At 43.9% G+C, this 24,565-nt stretch overlaps 1 protein-coding gene across 14 annotated transcripts in view; it reads left to right on the top strand.

The window, feature by feature from the left end:
• ppp1r12a (protein phosphatase 1, regulatory subunit 12A) overlaps nucleotides 1-24,565 on the top strand; it is a 61,081-nt gene that overhangs the window by 19,500 nt on the left and 17,016 nt on the right. For 10 of the 14 annotated variants that reach the window (XM_036149255.1, XM_036149248.1, XM_036149251.1 and 7 more), the window contains exons 2-13: nucleotides 4,602-4,732; nucleotides 9,675-9,793; nucleotides 14,634-14,793; nucleotides 16,163-16,307; nucleotides 16,388-16,462; nucleotides 16,550-16,641; nucleotides 16,744-16,901; nucleotides 16,995-17,116; nucleotides 21,163-21,270; nucleotides 23,338-23,562; nucleotides 23,720-23,811; nucleotides 24,083-24,196. In XM_036149255.1, coding sequence (XP_036005148.1) covers nucleotides 4,602-4,732; nucleotides 9,675-9,793; nucleotides 14,634-14,793; nucleotides 16,163-16,307; nucleotides 16,388-16,462; nucleotides 16,550-16,641; nucleotides 16,744-16,901; nucleotides 16,995-17,116; nucleotides 21,163-21,270; nucleotides 23,338-23,562; nucleotides 23,720-23,811; nucleotides 24,083-24,196 — 1,541 coding nt within the window. The remainder of the gene's footprint in view (nucleotides 1-4,601; nucleotides 4,733-9,674; nucleotides 9,794-14,633; nucleotides 14,794-16,162; nucleotides 16,308-16,387; nucleotides 16,463-16,549; nucleotides 16,642-16,743; nucleotides 16,902-16,994; nucleotides 17,117-21,162; nucleotides 21,271-23,337; nucleotides 23,563-23,719; nucleotides 23,812-24,082; nucleotides 24,197-24,565) is intronic. The other 4 variants (XM_036149257.1, XM_012878985.3, XM_012878988.3 and 1 more) reach the window with 1 other exon arrangement.

Below are 24,565 nucleotides of genomic sequence, written 5' to 3'. Positions count from 1 at the left end.
AAAAGGCGAATCATGTCTCCCTGAACGTGTTTTTGTTTTTCTCCAGTTTTGCTGCTTGGAGCCGTGCGAGGCTGACGGCAGATGGCCAGCTGTTTGAGGACGAGTGTAGTGCAGCAGTGCCCCCCCCCCCCCCCCTCGCTGCTAATCAGCTGGCTGAGTCATTAGACCTCAGAGCATTTAACGACCCAAACTGGCTATTGGCCAATAGTTCTGGTCACAGGAAACTAGTCTAAACAGTTTAGCCGCTGCGCTGATCAGCTCGGTGTTTAAAGCCACCGTTCTGCTTCAGTGGCGTCGTGTTTAAAGTTCCCTTCTTGTTTCCTCCTCGCTGAGGGACGCCACCCAAACAGGTTTAAACAATTACGTCTGTTTGAATTGCACTTGCGTCATGCGTGATGTTTGCAGGCTCACCGCAGGTTTTCTGGATGTCACCGGCTGGATTGCTCGGGACGTTTGACTGTTTCTCGACGCGACGGACTCAACGACTCGCCTTTGATTCCCTTTCTTTATTGCTTCTCCGGCTCCGTCTGCCGCCGTTTATAGAATATTCGACTTGACCTGTGTCGGTGTGCACGATCGTACGCTGCGTACCGTCCCGTAAGATGGCGCCTGCTTCCCATCATGTTGGCTCTTCGTCCAGAGAGACGGCACCCTGCTGTGTTTTAAACGCAAGCTGAAACGGGAGATGACAGGCTGAGGCTTTAATGGTTTTCTCTGCTTTGGATAATTAATAGAAAAGTAAAAGTGAAAACTCAGACGGCACTGATGGGTGACGTAATGAATCGACTATGCAGAGAATCTGTGTGAGTTTCATTTTACTGTCTTGGCTGCTGGTTGGACACTATTTATACTTCAGGACGGGCGACTTGTCTTTGTTCCAAATGGCACAAGCAGTGCAGTGTGATTATTCCTTAGAGAACATGCACTTAAATATGGCAAAAGAAAAATAATAAATAATAAAACTAAGAGGGTAGTGGCCCCCTTACAGATTTATTATTTAAAAAAATGCACTTTTCAAATAATAATTTATCAAATTTATCACAAGCCAGCGTGTGAAACGGTAAATCCTGAATTAACAGCGACTTTCATTGAAGCGGTTCTCCCAACATGGAGAGAAAACGTGGATCGGCGGTGGATGTTTCCAGGAAGTGGCTGAGCCTTAAATGAATCGCTCAGAGAACCCATCAGCGAGTCCAAGAGGACCCAGAAGAGTACAGAGCCACATCTAAAGCTCTGCGCTCCGCGGTTAGGATCTCTGGTCAAGGTTCAGAAACGAGAGATTCCTCAAAAAAAAAAACAGCATCCGTGGGAGAGTTCAAAGGTCAAACCCGCTGCTGACCAAAGAACACAAAGGCCCGTCTCTTATTGGACTTTTTGGGAAAATATTTTGCTGGCTGACTAAAGTGGAGCTCTTTGGAAGGTGTTGGTTTTACGCCGGATGTCGCAACAAACTCTGCATTTCAGAGCGGGACCCCGATGCTGCCGGTGGTACTATGATGGTCTGGGGGCGGTTCTGCTCGCCGAAACACGGGACTACTTGCTGCTCTCTGCCACGTCCAGGTTGGCTTATGAAGCAGGAAGCCACAAAAAATTAAAATTAAAACAAAACCCCGCAGGTAACCATTCCTCCACGACAGTGAAGTTGACTTCCAACCAATTTCCTGTTGGCTTACTGTCAGATTAAGGCCTCAAGTGTCAAAAATGAGAAATCACTAATGGTTAATTGGATTGATTGATTTGTTTGGCTGTAAAATTGTAAAAAAAAAAAAAAAAAAAAACATATTAGTATAAATTAGTGGTTTTGCCTCCTTTTCCAGCATTATTATTATTATTATTATTATTATTATTATTATTATTATTATTATTATTATTATTAAGTAATAGAACTGCTTAAAAGACAAGAACCTGCCGCCTGTGGAAAAAAAAAAAAAAAATCCCCCTTAACGATCCTCTTTTACAGGATCTGATCTATGCGCCGCTGGACCATAACAGCGAGGCTCAGTTATATCATGTCCATCAAAGACAAATACGCGCGGTTTCTGTCAGATAAGCCGAGCGAGCCTTTGAGCGCACCACAGCCGGAGCGGGGGCCTCCAGAACGGCCCAAATTTGGACAAGGATTCCAGCCAGATAGCGGCGTGCCCCGGACGGGGAGGCCGCCGCGCGTCCGTGTGCGTCTTGTTTCTCCTGTGGATGCTGGGGGTTGCCGTGGCAACCGGGGAGCGAGCTGCACACGTTCCCCCCGCAGAGAGCGGCGTCGGCGTCACAGGCTGTGGGCGGTTTGTTTTTCTGTTGTACAATTAGTTCAAGTGTTGGATCATTTATTCACGTTCAGGTTTATGTGTCGCTCCGTGGCAAAAACCACAAAAAAAACCTCACTTTCTCTCACATTTCCCACGAGCAGAAAGCAGCAGAGAGGAGCTAAATGGTGCGATGATGTGGGACGTGTCCTTAAACCAGAGCTGATGACCGCTGCTTTGAAGATGAAACCTCAGTCTAAAGGAGTTCACGTCTAACGTCACTTTTCTTTCCTGCAAATCATAACTGAGCCGTTCTGCGTTCCCTGACATAATTAAAGCTGTGTACGTTTGCGTTGCCGACACGTACGTCAGACTCAGGCCTACCGCTCGCCATGCAGACTGGCTGTCGCTGTACAGACGCTCTCAGAAGCCGTGATTCAGGCGGTCTTCAGTGAAAACGCCCACCCTTGCTATTTTAGACGGCGGCCGTCACCGTTACGGCAGCTTGGTTTGTGGGTGGTGTCAGGACGTGGTTGAATATTAGCCGGTTTTCATTCAGAGGTGTTTTCTGAGCGGTTTCAGTGGAGCTGCAGATTGACTCCACAGAGCTCTCCTGGTGGGGAATTTAGTTGTTTTACTTGATTTTAGATCCTCTTGCTCCAGATGAAGCGCCTGCAGAGCCTTGATTGTGTCAGACGGGGCCAAAAGCGCCAGAGTCCGACAAATAACTGGATAAATGTTTACGTATGTCATCCTGTCCTGCAAACGTTCAATGCATCGGTGTTCTGATGCACCAGAGTCACCAATCAGAACTACCTTCTCATCTCATCTTGGAACAGGGATGCCTCTGAAGGTTGAAGGACTGCAGTTGGTTAACATGCAATAATCACATTTGGTGACTGGAAAAAATGTGTAAATGTCATTAAATTATCAAGGAACTACCGTATTTTTCAGACCATAAGGCACACCGGATTATGAGGCGCATTAAATATTCTTTCCAAGAATGTAATATCACTCTGAACTGCAAAAAGGGAACTAAAATAATTTTTTTTTTAATTTTTCCTTGATTAGAGCAGGTAAATAAGGCTAATTGCCAATGGAATAAGATTTATGCACTTAAAATAGGAACAATTCAAAACCATCATCTTAAAGTGCAGGATATCTAATTATCTTATTTTAGGGGTAAAAACACTCATTCCATTGACAGATAGTCTTATTTAGCCGCTCAAATAAAGGAAAAATGACTAATTTCAAGAAAATGTTACTTTTAGGTCCCTTTTTTACAGTGTGCCCCTCTGTGTTCATGGCTCTCTCCTGATAGGGAGAGTAGCTGGACTACACTGCCCTGTTTCTAACTTAAGATCAAAATAAACTTCACTTTTATATTTAATTAACTTACTAGTTTTATTGTTGCTAGCGCGTACTCCGGGCGTGAGCTGCCTTACATGAATTCACTTCTAGTTTAGACATTACAGTCAGGCGGTCTGGTAGACAGCTCAGGGGTCCAATCAAGACACAGTGTACCGTAATGCTCTTAATATTCATGGAGCAGAGCGGCTTCGTTGTTAACCAAAGTCATATTTACACATTTCAACAGATTTCTGAGCGTGTTGTAACGTGTAAAGTCAGTCATTTTAACGGTAATCATTTATAAGGTGCGCCATCAAATTTTGTGACAATCTAAGGAATTTAATTTCTCCTTATAGTCAGAAAAATACAGTAAATGTGTAAGTCATATATGTTGAAATTGTATATAATTATTTCAGTGTTTTATATTTATTTATTCATTTATTTTTTACAGTGATGAAATATTTTAACCCACCCTTGTTCGGTTGGTCTACAAAATGATTAAATATCAAGATTATAGAAAATATAAAGCCTTTCAACATGAGACAAACTTCAAATTTAATATACTCATTAGAATATATTTATAGCTCATAATAAAACGGCATATTTCAGTAAATAAATGAGCCGTTAATATTGATATCTGGTTTGAATAACTTATTTGTAAGGAAATCCGTTAACTACTGGGGTGATCTGGCGAATGTTTCTGAGGTAGAACTACCTGAATCTGTTGGACCAAGTGTTTGGCTATGGAGCATAGCTGACCTTTTCCCTCTCTTCATAAATAATCTGGATATAAACACGGCGCGCCAACGGCCGCATCAGCCAGTGTAGCGTTACGCGCCGTGGTATTCCAAGCAGCCGTGCTATGCGCAGCAGGCATCCTGGTAACGCTCCAGCTGCCTGGATTCCTTCGCCGCTCTGGACGGACGCAGCGATCCATCAGCAGGGACCCAAACGCTCCCTCCACCCTGACATCAGCTCACGCCCGTGTGTGTGTGTGTGTGTTGCTTCCAGGCTTGCATAGACGACAACATCGACATGGTGACGTTCCTGGTGGAGCACGGCGCCAGCGTCAACCAGCCCGACAACGAGGGCTGGATCCCCCTCCACGCCGCGGCTTCTTGTGGATACCTAGACATAGCAGAGTAAGTCTGGCCTTTTTCTTTCTGTTTGCGTGGACGCGCTATCAGATTCATCAGATTTGAGTTCTGCTTACTCATCCTTTACATCCTGTCTTGTGTTTTATGTTGCACACATTGCTGAACTCTACAATCTAAAGATTGAACAAAAAAATGTGTGACTGGTTGGGCCCATGAGCTGAGTTTCACTTCCTGGGTGGTGTGCGGTTTAAGACATTACTGCTAAAAGCTAAAAAGATTAGGATGCATTTGTTATAGACAACAAGCAGCGTAGCTAGTAATTCATTTATTAGTTGTACCTTTTATTTATTTTTTTATCCCTTCCTGCTCTTTTTTGGAAACATGAATGTGTTTTCGACTATTTAGCTGCAGCCAGGAGCAGACGGGCAGCTGACCGTCTTTTTCCCCCATCAAGCTGGCAGTGCCTTTGGTTTTCTGCTTCATTGTTTTCCTGCTGCCAGTTTCTCTAATCAGAACGACACGATGCAGACCGCTGAGCCCAAAACACCGAGTGGGCCTCCATGGAACCGTTTCCCCGCCATGCTGTGTGTTCGCAGTGCTATTTTCCTCCAGGGTTACATAGATTTTCAGAGGAGTTCTTGTTTTCATGATGGCGTTAGGATGTCATGCTGGGTTTAGAAGAGTTCAGGGTTTAGTAGCAGTTCCTATCTTACCTGCATTAGATGACTCTCTGGTTGTCCTCTGTAGTTTAAGATTAGCTTGTCCCAGAGGCTGAAGCTAACGGCTAGCGTGAGGAGAGGGGCCAGTGGCATCGTTTTATTGTAAAAAAGGAAATCATTTTGTTTGCATTTGGCAGTTATTTACATGGAAGTTGTTTGTTTACGCCCTGAGGTGGAGATGGATGGAGTTCCATCATTGATCTTTGTGTGTGTAACGTAGTCTGAGAATATAATCATTACGAGTGAGAATAACTGACATAGAAAAGATGGTCTTAAAACCCTAATACTGTTCACTTCATATGTTTTTACATGTTTTATTGCTGCTATCTCCCGTTCTGGTGCAATAGTTGGCTTGTGTGTAAATCATAATGTGCAAACTTGATTTTTTAATGTTATCCTTTCCACTCTTAAATTTAGGTTTTAATGCACATAATGGAGCAAAGTTCTTCAGTGCTACATTTAGTTGTTTTAAAGTGGTTATTGTGCAGTATTTTGTTTTATTTGCTCTGTCAGGCTAATCCTGACAGGTTAATTAGATTATTCCTTCTGTGGCACATCTTCCACCAGTTGCTGCAGACTGTCAGTCAGCTGGCTGAAAGAAGGTTCAAACATTTTTATTTTAAATGTTGTTCTTGTATCAAAGAAATATTTAGTGACTTGGAAACATTTCAGGCCTCAAAAATGGGGACAGTCATGATGTGGAAACTGAAATGAGTGCCACCAATCACTATTAAAGTAATTCTTTTAAAAACAACTAAACCCAATTCCGTCGCTCAATCAAAGCTAGTTTTAAAACTGTTTTACCTTGTTGCTGTTAGGAGCTCCTTTGGTTTCTATGCTCTGTCTGTTTTACTAATCTGGAATAGGCCAGATGATGATTTAATAACAATATATATCAATCCATAGCTGTGTGGTGCAATAGGGAAAAAAAGGTAAATAAAAAGCTCAATAAAACAGTTTTCCTTCCTTTTTGCTTTCATGTAGGTTAATACTAGTCGTCACATCCTCCCAACCAATCATAAACGCAGACCTAGATCAGCTCCGCCCACTTCAAAGAGTTCAGAGAGCACGTTATTTATTTTTATATATTTTTTGGCTGCACTTAAAATATGTTTTTGAATTTCGTGTTTTGAATATCAATATGCTTTGGTTCCATATCGTCCAGCCCTAATCTAAAATGTTCTCCAGTAGCTAATGATGTGTTCTCTTAGTAGGACAAAGTCAGATTTTCCTGATTTCCCGGTAAAATATAACAAGAACATCCCTTAAAGTCAGATTTGTGACTGGAAAAGTCAGCTTGCCAAGCAGTTCCATATTTACCGTCCGGCGTGGCTGCCAGGCGGAGAACGCTGCAGATATAAACTTTTTATTGGCTCTGACTGTAAAATGTCCATCTGTGAATTTATTTGAGAAGTACATTTCTAATGGCTTATATTTCAAACAACCCTTGACAACAGAACAAATGCACTAATCCCACTTTTTTTTTTAAATGTCCAGTTTATCTTATAAGTCAGGGGGCGGAACTTCTTTCAGCCAGCTGACCAGCAGTGCACAGCAACGGCTTGTTTTACCTGTCCTGTGGTTGTAATCATCTAAAACCACTGTGTTCACATCTCTGGTAACTCTCCAATAACTCTTTATGATAATTTCCTGCAATACCAATTTCAGCATTTTCTCCATATAAGAACTTTATTTTTTTCGTTGTTACACACTAAGAGATTAGTGTCGCTCTCTACATGTGGAACTGCACACTGGAGATGGTTCAAATGGCATAAAACTGAACACATAGATGCTATCAGAAGACATTTAAACGGGCTGAAGGAGCTCTGTAGTACTCATTGTTCAGCGTAGTGGGAGTGTGCTTTGACCCGCTTTACTTGGGTTACACTTCACCAAAAACTGTCGCTGGAAGACGAGAAACAAACATTCTGTTAGAGACGTGCAATTAAACTCATATCTTAACTTGATGTTTCTTCTTTTTCTATAAATGCCACCAAACTTGACTTGAAATGAGAGACGTCTCTTTGCGTGGGCCTCAGGAACACAGCAGCCAGGCGCAGCGTGACGGACAACAAGCGGTCATTTGTTGGACATTTCCAGGGAAATGTCAAGTGGCTGTGCCGATATGGGTGACTAATGGAGGCATCATGTCACGGAGGGAGAAACTGCAGCCTGACGGAGGCTGGAAGTTCTCACTGGGCCCGTTTTTAAGTCCCATTCACAGTAGCTGGACCCGATCAACAGAGCCAGATCCGTTTGGCTCGGTCCGACTCCTCACCGCCGTCAGCCGATCGCAGACTCTGCGCTGAGAAACCCAGCGGGTCTGCAGGCCACCGGGCCAGCCTGAGCCCAGCTAGGAGAGGGAAGGACAGAAAGTCCAATCAAAAAGACGAGGCGCTGGACGTGATTGTACTGGGTCGGTTTCTATTTGTGTGAAATCCAGGCGCGTTTCAAGTGGTTTGTTGATCTAATGAGAAGGGCCTGAGTGTGGCCACAGCTTTAATTGGAGGCAGCTGAACGCGAGAGGCTTAATGGCTTCAATGTCTTCTGTTGCTGGCTTTGAATTAAAATGGCATTTTCTCCATCTGACTTCATTTTCTAACTTTGTTTGGTTGTGATGTCCTTTCACGGATTATGTATTAACCCAAGAGGGCCCGTAGAAATATAATAAAATTATGTAACACAATCCAGATCTTACCTAATAAATATTAGAGCCAGACAATGCATTATATTACACTCATCATCGCAGTTTCCCAGCATGCAGCGTTGCTAATGCAAATTAGTGCTTGATGCACGGTTTTAATCTACCACTGTCCCCTACGGCAACACCTGATGAGGTCGCTCTTAAAGACCATGGCCCGTATTCACAAAGATATTCAGAAGCTTCCTGTCTTAGTCTAGAAATTCCTGTCTAGTCTTGGGCTAAAAGTGATTCAGATCGCTGCTGAGAGCGACTCTGAGGAAGGAAACGACAGACGTTTTTATCTTGGAGGTGTGGTTGACCCCGTTGCTAGGTGTGACGCTGTCTTTTAAGAGCTGTGGTTGATGGTACAAGAAAAAAAAACAATGGGACAAGACAAAAACTCACCACAAATGCGCTCCCAGTGATCAAAGGAGAGAAATTAACCTATTAGACTGGATTGAGAAATTAAAAAAATGTAGCAAAATTGTAACACCGCATCAAAATGTCTGAACACACCTTATTTACCTTATTTTGATTTGCTGATTTATTTTTACACGGCAGCCATTTTACTATATTTATTTGATATTAATGTGCACTTATATATATATACTTTGTCAATTTCTCCACTTATTCTTGATTATTCAACATTTTTCCTATTATTTATTCTCAATAAAACGACGTTACCCCATTAACCCATTGAGCCGTGGAAACAAATTAATTTCCCTCTTTGGGGATGATGGTTTATCTTATATACATATTAATAATTGTCTGATTGTTACAGAACTTCATATCCTCATTATTCCACTGTTTAGGCGGTGGATCAGCCAATCAGCTCTCTCCGTTTCCACCATCTTCCAGCTTCACTAAAAGTCCTCCTCACCACTCCTGACTTTAGGAGCTTTCTTAAGGCCTGAGATGCTTTGTGGGTAACTTTGATCTGACTGAGATGAATTTCTAAGACAAATCTTAGAAATTCTAAGAAACCTTTGCTAAGATGATGCTACTAAGCGCTACTTTAGTCTTTAGGATTCTTTGTGGAGACGGGCAGAGCATCTTTCACCTCCAGGAAAGTGAAGAAGACAAAGTAATGGGGGAAAATAATGTGAACTTATTGAAATCAGCAGATTTGTTGCAATGAATTTGAAAACCCCCTGCTTTAGAATAAAGCCTATTTTCATTGATTCATCCTGTTGCGTGATAAAATGTGATGCAAGATTTGTGCGTCTTTCTAAAAATACCTTCTTTTTTCCTGCAGGAAGGGCTTTTACTGTAGCTCCTAAATCATTTCCACCTGGCCTCTGTCGTTTTGGTACCTGCCCATTTCTAATTACTTGCACTGATTGATGCAGTTTTCCCTAAAAGTGTTGGGACTCCTTGACCTGTTGAACAATAGATCGCACCAGTGAGCGCCACCGCTGGCAGCGCACCAAAATAACCGTTTCCTCTCCGGTTTTAGGATATAAGGGAGTTAAACAGCAGAAATCCCTCCACTGGCAATAATGTTGCTTTAGGAGATTTTAAAGCCGTTTTTAAAAAGTGTTTGTCTAATAGATTCCTGTATCTCTTCCTCGTTTGTTTAATGCAGGTACCTGATTGGCCAGGGTGCCAACGTTGGAGTCGTGAACAGTGAGGGGGAGACGCCTCTGGACATCGCTGAAGAGGAGCCAATGGAGGAACTTCTTCAGAATGAGATTAACCGACAAGGTGCAGTAGGCCGTGCATCTACAGCCCCCCCCCCCCCCCCCCCCCCGACCCCCCGAGGGTCGAGCTAAAACGGAAATAATGGCCTCTCTTCGCTCACGTCTCTTCTGTTTTATTTGCTCTTCCTTCCGTTTAACAGGCGATGCAGTCGGATCTAAAACACTCAGTTTCACTTCAGTGTGCAGTCGGTGCTCTGTCCGCCATTACGCCGTCTAATTTCTGACAAACGTATGAAAGCAGATGCCGTTACAGCGGCTAGCCTTAAAAGGCATTCTCCGTAACGCTGTGAACAAAATGCACGATATAAACTCCCAGTACGAGAGCCTACCCAGAATGCCACGGCTATAAGATCAACCAATCGGAGGCAGGGATGCATCAAAGCTCAGAACTGAATGCATGGTTTTTACATTTGCAGCAATTTTAGCAAGGCATCGTACCTAATTATAAAAGCTAAACCTGCCACCGTAGCGCCTAAATGAGCTTTTAGAAACTTGTTCTTATAAATGTTCTTATCATTGGAATAAGATCAACAAAGCTTGACTCTACTATAATTGGATTGAAGTTGACAATTGGATCTGAATTACAGCAATGCCTTCGTCATTAGTGTAAAAACTTCATTAGAATGATGTCCTAAAGCAAAGCAGGTGCTGGAGGGGACATCAGTGGCGTGGCCCCTCTGTGTCTCATGCATGCAAGTGTTTTCAGATATGAGCTGGACAGTCGGCGTGTCAGCCACCTGCTGCTTTTCAGTTCCCTTATGTAATAAAAGACGTAGAAAATCATCCAGCTGTGTTCTTAGCTCTCATGTGACGATTCGAGAGCGAAAAGCCTGCTTTTGCTATTTTTGGCCTGGCCGTGTCCCTCGTGGACAGGGGCCATCCACCGATGTGTCACCTGGCTCCTGCTCCTCAGTTCGTGTTCAGCCACGAGGCCATTTCCTGAAACATCTAATGTAAAGTCTGTAAAGTCTTTCTTCGGTCTGCAAGTCGCCGTGCACAAATATTCACTGCAACGGGTATAATTTAAGCCTCATGCACGGATGCTAGTTTCCAGTGCCCAACGCTCCCTGCAGTCATTAGGTAAAAATGTGGCTGCTTGGCCTTTTTATCTTCTAACTTCTTTATCCCATTGCAAAGTGATTAAAAGCAGATGACATCCAGTAATGATTCCACTCAGAAGACTGTTTGCATGTAACCTCTCCCTGTCATAATGTGTGTTGTGGCTGACTTTAGTAACCTCAGGCTTCCCAGCAAACGACCACAGTCAGATTTTATTTAGATTTGACAACTAATGGAAGTGTTCTGCCTTTTTCTTAACACTCCCAGCTTAATCCTCTATTACTAAAGGATCCAAAGGGAGGAAAACAATGACATAACTTGTTTTTTTTTTTTAGCAAACCTAAATATTTGGCTCTTTTTTTTTTTTTTTTTTTTTTCATGACAAAGCTCCACTGTGGAGTGAATTTTCAGTGGTTCAGGCCTGAAGGCAGTTGCTCCTGTTTTTAATGCTAGAGGTAGTAGGCAGCATTATGCAACTAGCTGTTATATAACGCGTCCCTGTGTCTGTGCTTTGATTTTTCTGCTTTCAAACACACTCCAAACTGTTAACAAGTGGTAAACAGAACCAGCGAGCTTGGAGAACATGTCCTTGTTGCAGATCCTTTCCTGGCAGCTGATTCTGCTCAGTGAAGGGGAAGCCTCACCCAAAACGGCTGCATAAACGCTCCGTCTTCAGTTTTGTAATGGTTAAAAACTGGACCATCCTAAAAATGCCCTCACTCAGATGTTTAAAGCTGCAGTCAATTTCCTTTCAATATTTAGCTGCAATATGCATTTGCTCTCTCTGAAAGCAGATCAGCTTTGAACTGCCAGCGTTTCCACTTAGCTCCGGTTCTGTGTTGCTGCTTAGAGGCCATTAGGCCCCATGCTTTTTATAGACCGTGTTGTCCGCTTCAGTCGAGATCAAAGGGAGCTCGCCGACCCGCTCAGCCCTAGTTCTCTGCATCAGGTGAAATAATGTGCACCGGTTTGCTGCCCTGGTCCGATGAATGCAAAGCTACCGCGCCTTGCAAGAACATTCAGACTCCAGGATCCTTTTCAAATCCTGTCACGGTACTGCAAACGCCAACGTTTTAGGAGTTTTACGCTATGAGCCAACAGAGTAGCACAAAACTTTGCAGTGAAAGGAAAATTATTATTTTTTTTTTTGCAATACAAATCTGAAAAGTGTGGCGTGTGTTTTCCATCTGAAGTTGAGGCTGTCATTACATCTCTCCAGGTTCTTCTGGAGTGGGTCCACCCACTAGAGAACCATTTAATGATTTGCCGCCGACAGCAGGAGGCCATCGGTGACTTTCACCTTATCGTATTTTTCAGACTACAAGTCACACTTTTTTTTTTATAGCTTGGACGATCCTATGATTTATAGTCAGGTGCAATTTATATATCAATTTTAAATGGTAAATCATATTAACCAACATGAACCGACGAGTAAACATTACCATCTATAGCTGCAAGAGGGCGCTCTAGGCTTGTGAAAACTATCCTGCTCCACTTAAGATTTTATTGAAACATTAACTTCGCTCTTTCAGTCTACATTTGGGTAGCAGAGCGTTGCGTGGCGCAGCTTGTAAGGAGAGCCCAGACCGAGACAGAACCCAGTTATTGGGATGTATGTGCAGCTAATAACAGCTAGCGCTAGCTTACAGGTTTGTTGGCAGTTGCTAGCTTGTTATGCTAATTTATCCCATTCGTCCTCTCAGGTGTATTTCATGTTATTCAGCCAATCAGATTCAGCCACGTAATTGCATAAAATAGGTTACCAGATTAAATGTCAGTTTTTAGTCTTGGATTGTGCTAAATAAATTTCTAAATAAATGCGACTTATAGTCTGAACAATACGGTATTTTGGGGTATGAGAGTTTAGGACTCTGAAGACTAAAGCATGCTACACTTTTCAGATTTTTGTTAAACTCATTTCAAGTTTTACCCCCAGGTCAGCACTATGCTTACAAAGAATTAGTTTTTTCAATAATGAAATGTCAATATTTTCTAAATGTAGCAGATAAGAGAAATCATTATGACTGAAATGGTGGAAAGTAAAATCAGACGGTGTCGCTCCAATTTTCCTTGAGAACCACATTTCCTCTTTCTGTTCTCAAAATGTCATTTTTTTTTTTTTTTTTTTTCCACCCCATCATGCCGTTGCTGACTTTGGTCCCTTAGCTTTGGGTCAGAATGGAGCAGAACGCTTTCTGATGAGCCTACCCCAGCACACCTCTATGCTCTTAGACTTAGACTTAGACTTAGACTTTCTTTATTGTCATTTTGTATACACAGAGTGCATACAGAACGAAATTTCGTTTTCACACAGCTCAGAAGCTCTCCGTTTATATAAAGAGGCTGAGCGCAGTTGAGGCTCGGCGTGCAGCGGCGACTTATCGGACCATTTTTCAGCCAGACGTCTCGGTGAGACCGGCCTGTTTTCGCTGCTTCCTCGTATGGATTGTATAACACTGACATACTGACCCACTTAACCAGCTAAGCAGTGTCTCTGTTTGCAGCTATTATGTTGTTTTAATAAACTGGATATTGGCACAAACGCTTCCCCAAAGCATAACAAAGTCCTCAACAAAACCCTTGTATTCATCCAGAGGCGGAGCTATAATTATCTGAGCTCTGGTTTTCCTCCACAGAGCCTGAAATGCAGCTTTATATGACAAAGAGTTGTCACCAAAGATGATTACAGGGATGCGTGCGGGCGTAACGGTTGTTATGTGGGGGAATATGCGGCGTAAGGGTGTGCGCGCACCTTTCCAGAAACGGGACTGACATCACCTGACAAAGTGTACGTAGAGCCGGGTGAGACATCTCTCTGGTATGCACACCAGTCAGTCAGCCAGAAGCAGGCAGCTGTGTGAAAAGCTGATAACAGCATAAGCGCTCGCTGGATTAACCAGAACCGGGCCCTGAATCCACTCTGGGAGGATAAAGCCGTTTCCACCCCAACGTTGCTTCACCGCGACCTTTCAGGGCTCGGAGAGGACCGACGGATTTCACTGAGCGCTTTATTAAAATGGCAACCATCGTACTTTATGACTAGTTGTTTACTTTTAATTATGAGGCACATTTTTACACGTAGCTGAGAAACGTTTGTGTTTCAAAAGACTAATAGAATAAAATAACGATGACAGGAAGTAATCAGGCCTTTTAACTCCAAACTTTGGTTTAATCTGATGTTTAAACCACTGAAGGGAAACGGTGTTAAAAACAGGGTTTATTGAATCTAAACATCTTGTTTGTGCTTTTACTCTACGTCACAGATAGCTTCTGTTTTCTGTCTCAGTTCTTACGACTGAGTCTTTGCTTGAGTCTTACTCTAGAAAAAGGAACTAAAAGTAAGTCAAATTCTCTTGAAATTAGTGTCGTTGTCCTCGATTTGAGCAGATGAGTTTAAATGGTCTGCCAATAGAAAGAGTTTTGCACTTAAAATTGGTGCAGTACATCTAATTATCTTATTTCAGTGGTCAAAATACTCGGCAGATAATCAAATGCACTCTTTTCAAGAAAATTATACTTCCCTTTTTGCCGTGTAAAAACTTTTGTTAAATGTGCAGAACGTATCATTTCAGGTTTTGCATGCCAATTACTTCCAGCCCAACAACAAGAAGCACGATTGTTAATCATTTTTGCGCTTCAATTGCGAGCGATCTGTTATCGCCTTAATCTGGCATCCTTGAGCCTGGTTCTGTCGGGCATTCGCAGCGTCTGCAGATTCCTCCTCAGGTGCAGCGGATCTCCGTACGATGTTTTTTTTACCGTGTCGTTTCTCTTCATCTCTCCAGGGTTGGACATTGAGGCGGCCCGAAAAGAGGAGGAGCGGATCATGCTGAGGGACGCCCGGCAGTGGCTAAACAGCGGCCAGATTCAAGACACCCGGCACGCCAAATCAGGAGGAACGGCGCTCCACGTGGCCGCCGCTAAAGGATACGTGGAGGTTTTAAAGTAAGCACGGAGGCAACACTGCGGACTAGCCGGAGCATGTGATGACCTGCAGCGCACTGCAGCGGGAAGCTGGTTCACTGGGTGCATTCAGAGAAGCGCTTTGAACAGGACGAGTCGGCTTATGGCAGCGGCGTTAAGCAGGTTTTTCCTTTTTTGCTGACACAAGATTTACTACAGTGGTTGGGTCTTGTCATTTTGCTTTGTTTTGACACGGTTTCTGTGGCTCGTTAATAAACTCCCGCCGCTGCGGCGTAAGAAACTTGTTCATCTGCCCTGGGATGGTAGCCAGGACAGTGTGCTGCCTGGGATTCTTCGAGGACCAGTGACGTATGGGACAGCTAGCGTACACAAAACGTTACGATGACCGGCTCTGTGGCATACGCTGCAGGACCAGAACCCCTTTGAAACATTGCATTGCTAAAATGAGATGAAAGGGAAGACTGTATGCAAAAATATTCCCATTTCCAACTTTTCCACATTGCATCACAGCCACAGATTTGTGTGTTTGTTTTTCTTTTAGAGCTTTTTATGCAACTGAGGAGTTAGCTTAAACATGTTGCTTGCATATGTGTTTAGCCCCCTTTACTCCTGACTTCCCTAAGCAGAACCCAGAAGTTGACTCTTTATCTAATGGTCTACCTGTGTGTAATATATTTAGCTGTTGTGTGGAGGCCCCAGCATCATGGAGACCAACATGGCAGAAAGGACAGAGAGAGCATCAGATAAGCAGCTGTGGTAACTCTGGAGGAGCTGCAGAGAGCCACAACTCAGGTTCAAGTTGGTCTCTCTGTAAATTTAGCCTTTCTGGAAGGGTGGTTAGAAAAAGCCCACTGTTTGGGGGGGGGGGTTAGACATTTCGTTTACCGTTCACAAGAAGCCGTAAATGCAGAGGACGCAGCAGGAAGAATGTTCTCTGATCTGAAGAGACCAAAACGCATCATCTCAGGCTCTTTGTAAATCCTCGTCTAGCTGCAGTGGAGGTGGGAGAATCTGTTGCCATGGCAACCATTGGTCGGACCCTAAAAAAGGACAGTTGGCTCGTTTGGACCAAAACCAAAACGACATCTTCTGCAGTCAGGATGTGGCAGCAGGATCGTGGTGATTTTCTGCAGTCGGGAGCTGGGAAGCTGCTGAGAGTTTATGGGGAAATAGTTTAATTCAATGCAATCCTCCTTAAATTTATTTACGCTTATGGTCACTTACTGATTCAGTTCATCTGACTCGAGGCTGTGGCGTTGGCTCAGTCCTGAACGCAGAAACCCCGGCTGCTTCCTAAACGATTGGTTTCCAGAATCAAATCCATCGGCCATGTTCACTAATTCACCCCCCCCCCTCCTTCTCCCTCCTTCCCAAACCCCTCACTGTGCAGGCTTTTAATCCAAGCAGGTTATGACGTAAATATCAAGGACTACGACGGCTGGACGCCGCTACACGCCGCGGCGCACTGGGGCAAAGAGGAGGCGTGTAGGATACTCGTGGAGAATCTTTGCGACATGGAGCTTATTAATAAAATGGTGGGTCATGGAAGCTTGTGGATACCGGTCAGTGGACGCTGCGCAACGTTTCACTTACATTTTGACCTCGCTCTCCGCAGGGCCAGACGGCGTTTGACGTGGCGGATGAAGACGTGCTGGGATACCTAGAAGAGCTCCAGAAGAAACAAAACCTGGTGAGTGAGCGGGATCCCTGATTGGCCGAGCCTTTTCCAGCCCAATCAGGTCGGGTTCTGAGCGTCGTGCTCTTCTCTTTATTCCAGCTGATGAGTGAGAAGAAGGATGTGAAGAAGTCTCCTCTGATTGAAACGACCACTACAGGAGACAACAACCAGTCACTGAAGCCACTCAAGAGGTAAACGGGGGTTTATCGTGAGGAGAGAAAAAAATATCACTGTAAAGTATTTACCTCAGTGAGTTTCACGCAGGTAAAAACTTGTCACGTTCTGCGTTCCAGCAAAGAAACGCTGCTTCTGGAGCCAGAGAAGACGGCGCCGCGCATCGAGAACCTGGAGCCAGAGAAGGTGGACGAAGAGGAGGAGGGGAAGAAGGACGAATCCAGCTGCTCGAGCGAAGAGGAGGACGAAGAAGATTCAGAGTCTGAGAATGAAGCAGGTGATCCCGTTAAAAGGAAAACATTGCAGCAAGATTAGGATTTTTTTTAAATTTTATTTATGAAATAACATTTGTTCTTATTTACTCTTTAAGACAAGAGCAAGCCTCCAGCAGCGGTGACCAGTAGCACAACCACCACCCCGGCCACCGTCAGCGTGTCGTCGCCAACTAGTCCCACAAACCAGGTGACGACGCCCACTTCACCGGTTAAGAAGGTAAGACCTACAACAGAACGGTCATGTCTGCTCTTAAAAAAACAAAAAGATTACGCTGGATAACCCCTTTAGGGGAGTCCAGTGTTGCAGCACAGGCACAAGGAAACTCCGTCGTCGTCGTTTTCTAATGACTGCCAGGCATTAACTGAACTTTGGGATCCATTGAACTTCTTACTGCAGTGTGGTAGATTAGAGGGTTGATGAGTGAAGATCCGACGCCTCTGAAGAGATCCACAGCTCAGGCCGCAGAGTCTGACAAGTTCTCTATGACCAAGTGCCCATTAGAAAGTGACTGTTGGAGAAAACCATCGGAAGCCATTTTGATGTTTCTAACAAGCCATTAAAGGGATAAAGCAAACATGTGGAAGGAGGTGCTTCAGTCAGATGAGACTGAACTGGGAATTTTCTGGCCCATTGCAAAACTCCTGTGCCCGCATTCACCAAGATTCCTGAGAAGGAAAGTGGCTCTGAGTGACCACATTATTACATTCAGTAAAATAAGTTATTCACAAAGCATCTTAGGCTCTGTGTGAGCTCCTAAGATGAAAAAATGTTAGTACTGAGAAGGACTTTAAGTTTATAATCATCAAGTGGGAAAATGACGCAACCACGCGAGCGGCTGCAGCGTTTTTGCAGCTTGCCGCTGCCCGCCTCATTGAAAACGGGGGGGGGGGGGGGTTCCAAACAAGTTTGTCTGTACTGACATCAAATGGCCCAGAAGTTTTGATAAATGCTGTTGTTGCTGCTTACTGTGACTGAGAACAGCATACTGACATGACTGGTATCCTGAGATTATTGGCCAGCCTTGTGGGGACAAATAAGCATTTTGGTTTCTGTTTCCATCACCTGCAGCATAACTGGTCTAAAACTACCCACAGAATGTAAAGTATTCAGCTTTTATTTAGTAAAGCAATATATTAAATAGATCCATATGGGCTTTACAGACGGGCTGTTTTCCCAATCTTCACGTCTTTCTGTGTAAGCGTACCGTCTTCTTCTACCTCTCTAGCCCACCGTTTGTTTGTGTGCAGCTGCCATAAACACGCCTAAATTTCTTCAATTATCCTTTATGCTTAAATATACAATGCTGCGCGGCCATTTTGGAAGTGTGACGTCAACTCTATGTTGAGTACCGCCCCCAGTGGAGGAAAGGAGCACTTCAACTTCTATTACGATCATCCGATAATTAATATGTAGGTAAGAGCAACCTTATCATCCCCATTGAGGGAAATGATCTTTGTTTCAGCCTCTGGATGGATTAAAGATGTGGTTGTTGTAACGCAATTCCATTGAGGATAAATAATAGGAAAAATATTGAATAATCATGGCTTAAAATTGGAGAAACGTACAAAGAATGTAGCACAGATGAATTTCTATATTTACAGAAAATTCTCTCCATAATTAACATAGAAGAAATGGAAACAGTTGCAGAAAAATAGACATAAACACTCTGTAGACAAGAGGTGAGACAGTATTTTCTGTGTTGTACATGATGTCTGTAGCCTAAATGCTCTTATGAAGTTTGCTTGTGGGATGCCATCTCCTCCCTGGCTTTAGATTGCTGCACAGCAAACTTCTGGCTTTCCAGGCTGGAGCATTAAAAACGGCGAGACGCACAGAGAAAAAGCTGCATCGATCTGTGCTTCACAATCTGCCTATCTGCACCATAATCCAGGGACCAATTTACCTCTCAACACTCTTTTCTCCCAGAGTTGTGCAGACAGAGCTGCTCCTCCGGGGTTTCCCCCTTTTTTTTTCTCCTTCCATTTCATGTTGTTTGTTTTGACCAAATCCAACTTCTTTATAAAAGCAGGCGCCCACGATCAAATGCTGACAGGGGAGTGCACGTTAATATCAAATAGACGAGGCAGTAAAATGGCCAGAATGGCGAGTAAACATAAGCAAATCAAAACCAGGATGTAAATGAGGAGCGTTCAAACATTTTGATGCTGTGCGACAATCATTTTGTTTTTTTAATTAGCTCTCTGAGACGCTTTGTGAATACGGGCCCTGGAGTTTTAGCTGAACTCGACGTCTGATGTGACTCTGAACACAGTAAGCCTGTGATGGTGGAGGCGTAATGCTGCGGGAAGGCTCTTCTGCAGCAGAGGGCTGCTGGGTAAAACTGACGGGAAGCAATTATTGATCTCTATTTATTCACTGGATTGCTGATTGGCCGTCGGTAGTACACGTCGCTGTGAAGCCGCCAGCCGCCATATTGGTACTCCCTATTTTCCTCCAGTAACTAGGGGAAATGTGCGCTACAGCATCAGACAACAATAGTTTTCTTATGTTCAGGGGGCTTAAGACTTTTAAAATGTCAAATGCCATAAACTTTTATGCTGTGTCTGTGCCTTTAAATTTGACATAGATTTACAATAGCGCTAAATTAATGAACCGATTTAAGCACTCCACAGAGCGTCAGTTTCTAAGCTAGAAAAATCACATAAATTAGCAAAATACTCGTTTAAGTGTACATGTATATCTATACATTACATACACAGCGTGTGTATACACACACACACATTTCTTGATGATGATGATGATGATTAAAGTAACTGTAAACAAATGACCAAAAATATCTTCAGTGTAGGGCTGGGCGATAAATCGATTTATTTGATTCATTCGAATTTACAATTCTTTAAGATTCATTTTTTTTTTTTGGAAAATCTGGATTTTATTTTGCCAATACACTCATTGGGTTCCCATGAAGAGAACAGCATGTGATGCTGAATACATGTTTAGGCAAATATATTGTCAAAATATTAAGTGGAAACTTTTTTTTACCATAATACGAGGTACTTCATTTACTTATTAACTTTTTTTAACTTAGTTTGAAGTTCACAAGTGCAGTGAAGCCTGTTCTTAGCTCAATGTGTAATACCACTAGCAGCAAATGTTTTGTTGTATTTTCATTGTTTATAATGGCACGGCTGCCATCTTGTTTTACAAGCATGTTTCACAGCTTGTTTTTAGTCGCACTTTGAATTCAGGTCAACTCCCTGATGAAATGCTTGACATAAAAAGCTAGGTTTTAAAATAATTGCTTTAATTTCTTTTTATGAAACAAAAGGGGGAAAAAAATCGATTAATTGGATTTGGTATGATAAAATCGGAGATTTAATTTTTAATCCATATCGCCCAGCCCTACTTCAATGATATACAGAGTTGCGGTTCAAGTTGAGAATTTGCATATACAATACATACAAGTATGTATGCACATACAGGGAGTAGGAAGATGGCGGCCAGTGACTGCAGTTTTTCAGGCCAACCATCAATCCAGTGAATAAATAGAGATCAGTGGAAGCAATATACGGGGGAAAATAAACATTTAATGAGACAAAATGTGATAAAGGTTTTAGTCCTGTTCCTCAGGGCCCGCTGTCCCTGCTGCCACACTCCTGACTTAAAGGGATGAGTGACTAACCGGTTTCCTGAGGGCTTCGAGACGATGCCTTGTTTTAAATCAGGTCTGCTGCAGCAGAGACTCATCTCAGACATGATGGGCGGCGGGCCCTGACGACCACGGCTATGTCTTCTAAAGCTTTAGGTTTGGTTGAATAAAAAAAACAAATCGTTTCCACTTTTGGACCTGCTGCCCTCTGCTGGCAGAAAGAGGCAACAGTTCCTCTTATAACTGAGCATGAGCAGCGTCTCTCAGGACGTGTCCTGTCCTTCATTTCCCTCGTTGTGACTGAGGGCAGGCAGCTGACGTGTTGTGGATGGCATGAAGCTTTTGACTTTGTGAAAAAGTTAAACCGGCACAAAGAGCTCAGCGGCACTCGTCCTGTCTGCTTCTTACACACCACACATTTTCTTTGATATCTGAACATTTTTATACCGTTCCTCTGCAATTATTTCATTTGATCGGCGCCCTTATTTTGGCGGCGTGTGGCGTGACTCGGCTTTGACAATGCCTGTCCTTACGCACAAAGTGTCTTTCTTTTGCTTCTGTCTTATTCTGCCATTTTCTCTTTCAACCTTTCTGTCTTCCTCCCTGTCCGTCCTGTTTTACCATCCCGGGCTCTTGCCATTGTTGGCTTTAGTTTGATTACATTACACCTCTCATGCCTCTGGCGGAGCCAGGCTGTCCTGCATTGTGGCGTCAAGGTTTGCGCAAAACTGGCATTTCTCTTTTGCCAAAAAAACCCATGGTGAGGCATTGGTGTGCACCAGAGTTGTTGTCTCATCCTACATGCACTTTACACTCACGAAGCACTGAAACCTCCCCTAACCCCCCCACTTGTTCCAGGTGATGTGGGATTTTTCCACTTGCTGGGGTTAGCCTGCCGCTCTAAATGGCGATGTCTTCAGGGGACTGCAGCTGCTGACCTCCACAGCGGGGTCAACCGCAGACTGCTTCCTCCTCCCGGCTCTGAGCCCGGGCTCGGCCGCTCCTTTCACAAACCACAGCTATAGCTGCCGTTTCTATTCACTTCCCGCTTCCCAGGAAGGTTTTAGTGTCCAGTCAAATAAATCTTTTTTATAATCGTATAAAAGCTGAGATAAATTTTGATTTTTTTTTTCCCCACTGATTTGGTTGAATTAGATTTAGCCAAGGCTTTTACCCCAGTGGAAAAATCCAGCAAGTGATTGAAACTTCCCTCTCACTCATAAACATCACATAGTGCTTTTTTTCCACTTGTAATCACCAAACGCACTGCTAATCTTGTTTTTTATTTATTTTTGTCGTTTTTTTACATTGTTTCTGTGTGTCGTCTGTGTTTTCAACTGCTTTCGTCTTCTGATGGTGGTTAAAATGGTGTGTGCTCAGAGTTTTGTTAGTAAGACGACAGGAGTACAATTCTTCTCGGGTTGTATCCTTAAAAACTGAACTATAGTGTTTTTTCATAAGTAATCGCTCCCTTTGAGCTTTCCACATTTTGTTACATTACGATGACAAACTTCAGTAGACTTTGTTGCTTTTGTGTATTATGACCAACACAAATGGTTTAAGTCTGCATTCTCCTTTACGCTGACGTCTCTACAGGATACTGGTTACACTGCATTTTATTTAGAGGTCCATGGAGTCGACCCGTGTTGACCTCTGTCTCTGTATGAATACATCTGAGCTCTCCGCCAATCTGGCCTCTATGGAAGAGTGGCAATAAAATGCTTTGTTGAAGGAAGCTCTGATGCTATGGAGGATACGTTTATCTGCTGTGGGTAGGCACGCTGGTTAGAGTTTTCTTAAAGAAAAGCCTGGACAAAGCTAACTTACAGTAGTATGGCTTTAGATAAAAGCATATTTCATATTTTAGAACTGGCCAATCGGAGCACAGAGATAAATCCAGCTCAGAATCTGTGGCAGGAACTAAAACTCAATATTTAAAGATGCTCCCCATGTAATCCGATCGAGCTTGAGCTGTTTTCCAAAGATTAATTGATAGAAAGCGTCCAGAGAGATTCCCCAAACGACCCGGTGGTCCTGCAGAGGGGCTGAATGCAAATGCTCGGCACAATTTTCAGGTTTTTATTTGTTGAAGTTCTGAAAACCTAACCTGGCCAGCCAGATTGATAATGTGTAGGTTCTGCTTATTATCAATCTGGGTCTGCCCCCATCGAATCCGTTTGGGGAAAGGAGGGACATTCAGCAGAACCCTGTGAGCTGATTGGGCGAACCTAGTGCCCGCCTACCAGAGGTTGGTTTCAGCCAATCACGGTGTCAAAATGTAAGCAGCAGGCGTCATGAGAAACCACAAGTAGCAGCTACGGCTGCGTCCTCCTGCGCTGCCGTGTTTGTGTTGGTTTGGCTCTGGGCTCAGCCGCTCTTGCTTTCGTCGCACTGGCATGCCCCGCCTTAAACCCCAATGCTGCAATGTGATTGGCCCAAACCGTTTTTGGTTCGGTCACAAATGGTTGAAGTCGGAGCGGTACAAGATGGGTTCTCGTGTTTGTAAACGCACAAATACCGCAAGAATTCAGCTAGCAGACAAGGTTATTGAAAACCATGCATCTTTTTTTACTTCTTTGTGTTGGTCTAACACATATCGTAAAAAAAATACCTAAAGTTGTGGCTGTAACCTGACAAAATGTGGAAAAAGTTCAGGAGGGAAAAAAACGTTCCCAAATGACTGCAACCCCCATAAATTAACCAGCGAGGGTTTGACGTGATTCCTGTTGGTTGCTAACTAAGATTACTAAGAATCTCCCCTTAATCATGTACATGGATGGACAATTCAGTGTTATCTGAGGCGCTGCGTCATCCTTCCCTCCTCCAGGTCGCTCAGCCTGCCGCAAAGATCTCAACCCGAGTGGAGGAGGAGAGGAAGGACGAGTCTCCGGCGTCGTGGCGTCTGGGTTTGAGGAAGACGGGCAGCTACGGGGCGCTCTCTGAGATCACCGCCACAAAGGAAGCTCAGAGGGAGAAGGACACTACAGGCGTGATGCGCTCCGCCTCAAGCCCGCGCCTCTCCTCGTCCCTGGACAACAAGGAAAAGGAAAAGGTCAGCAGGGATTTACATACCTCATCACGTATACTTTTTTCAGTGTTTGATCCATGCTTTGCTAAAGTATTGAGGATAAAGTGCCATCAGAAGCCTTTAAGTAAAACATTTGTGTCGTGTCTCTAAAGAAAGTGCTTGTTGATTCTGCTCCCTGCAGGAGAAGGACAAAGGAACCCGGCTGGCGTACGTGGCCCCGACCATCCCCAGAAGACTGGCCAGCACTTCAGACGTGGACGAGAAGGAGAACAGGTGAAGCCCTGGAGCCGAGCTGTGGCTCTGTGCAAACACGCATTGGCATGAGAAGCTGCCGCTGCTCACGGCTACGCGCCGCAGGCAGAAAGCTCCGACGCTCTGCTCTGTGCCTGCAAGCCGTAGCGTGACGCACTCATGCTAGGAGGATAAAACCCATGAGAACTTATGAGAAAAAAATTAAGTAGGAAGCTGGAAGGCAGTTAAACAGTGTGTACATGTGAGTCTGTTACCAGAACATGGGGTACCATTGTAGCTTGTGGATCCACAGGGACTCCACAGCTCTGATACGAAGCGGCTCGTACACTCGGCGACGGTGGGACGACGACCTGAAGAACAGCGAAGGAAGCTCCTCCACCAACAGGACCTCCAGCTACCAGCGCAGGTTAGCCGCCGCTAAGCCTCAGCGTCTTTAAGATCTGAAGTCATGGCTAGGTGCTTTTTTTTTTTTTTTTAAGAGTCGTTTACATCGGCCAGCTGATCTGTACGTACATGCTTTAATTTGTATCAAATGAGCCCAACGCCTCTCCATCGCTGCCACAGTTTGCTGCATGACTGTGCCTGTACTGTCTAGCCGCCGGGCCACAGCGTTAGCTACTGTGTGTTGCATCAGATAAATCATGCTGCCAGGCCTGTTTATGACACATGAACAGTGACTAAAGCTGCATTCATAATTAATGTGACAAATCGGGGCTATAAGCCACCAGCTGAAAACTGCTGACATTTGGGAATTTGTTTTTTGTCTCAATATTTC

The sequence above is a fragment of the Fundulus heteroclitus genome, chromosome 17, assembly GCF_011125445.2.
Source record: "Fundulus heteroclitus isolate FHET01 chromosome 17, MU-UCD_Fhet_4.1, whole genome shotgun sequence".
NCBI classification, from domain to species: Eukaryota; Metazoa; Chordata; class Actinopteri; order Cyprinodontiformes; family Fundulidae; genus Fundulus; species Fundulus heteroclitus.
Note: the sequence above shows the minus strand (reverse complement) of the source record. Positions and strands in the feature narration are given on the sequence as shown.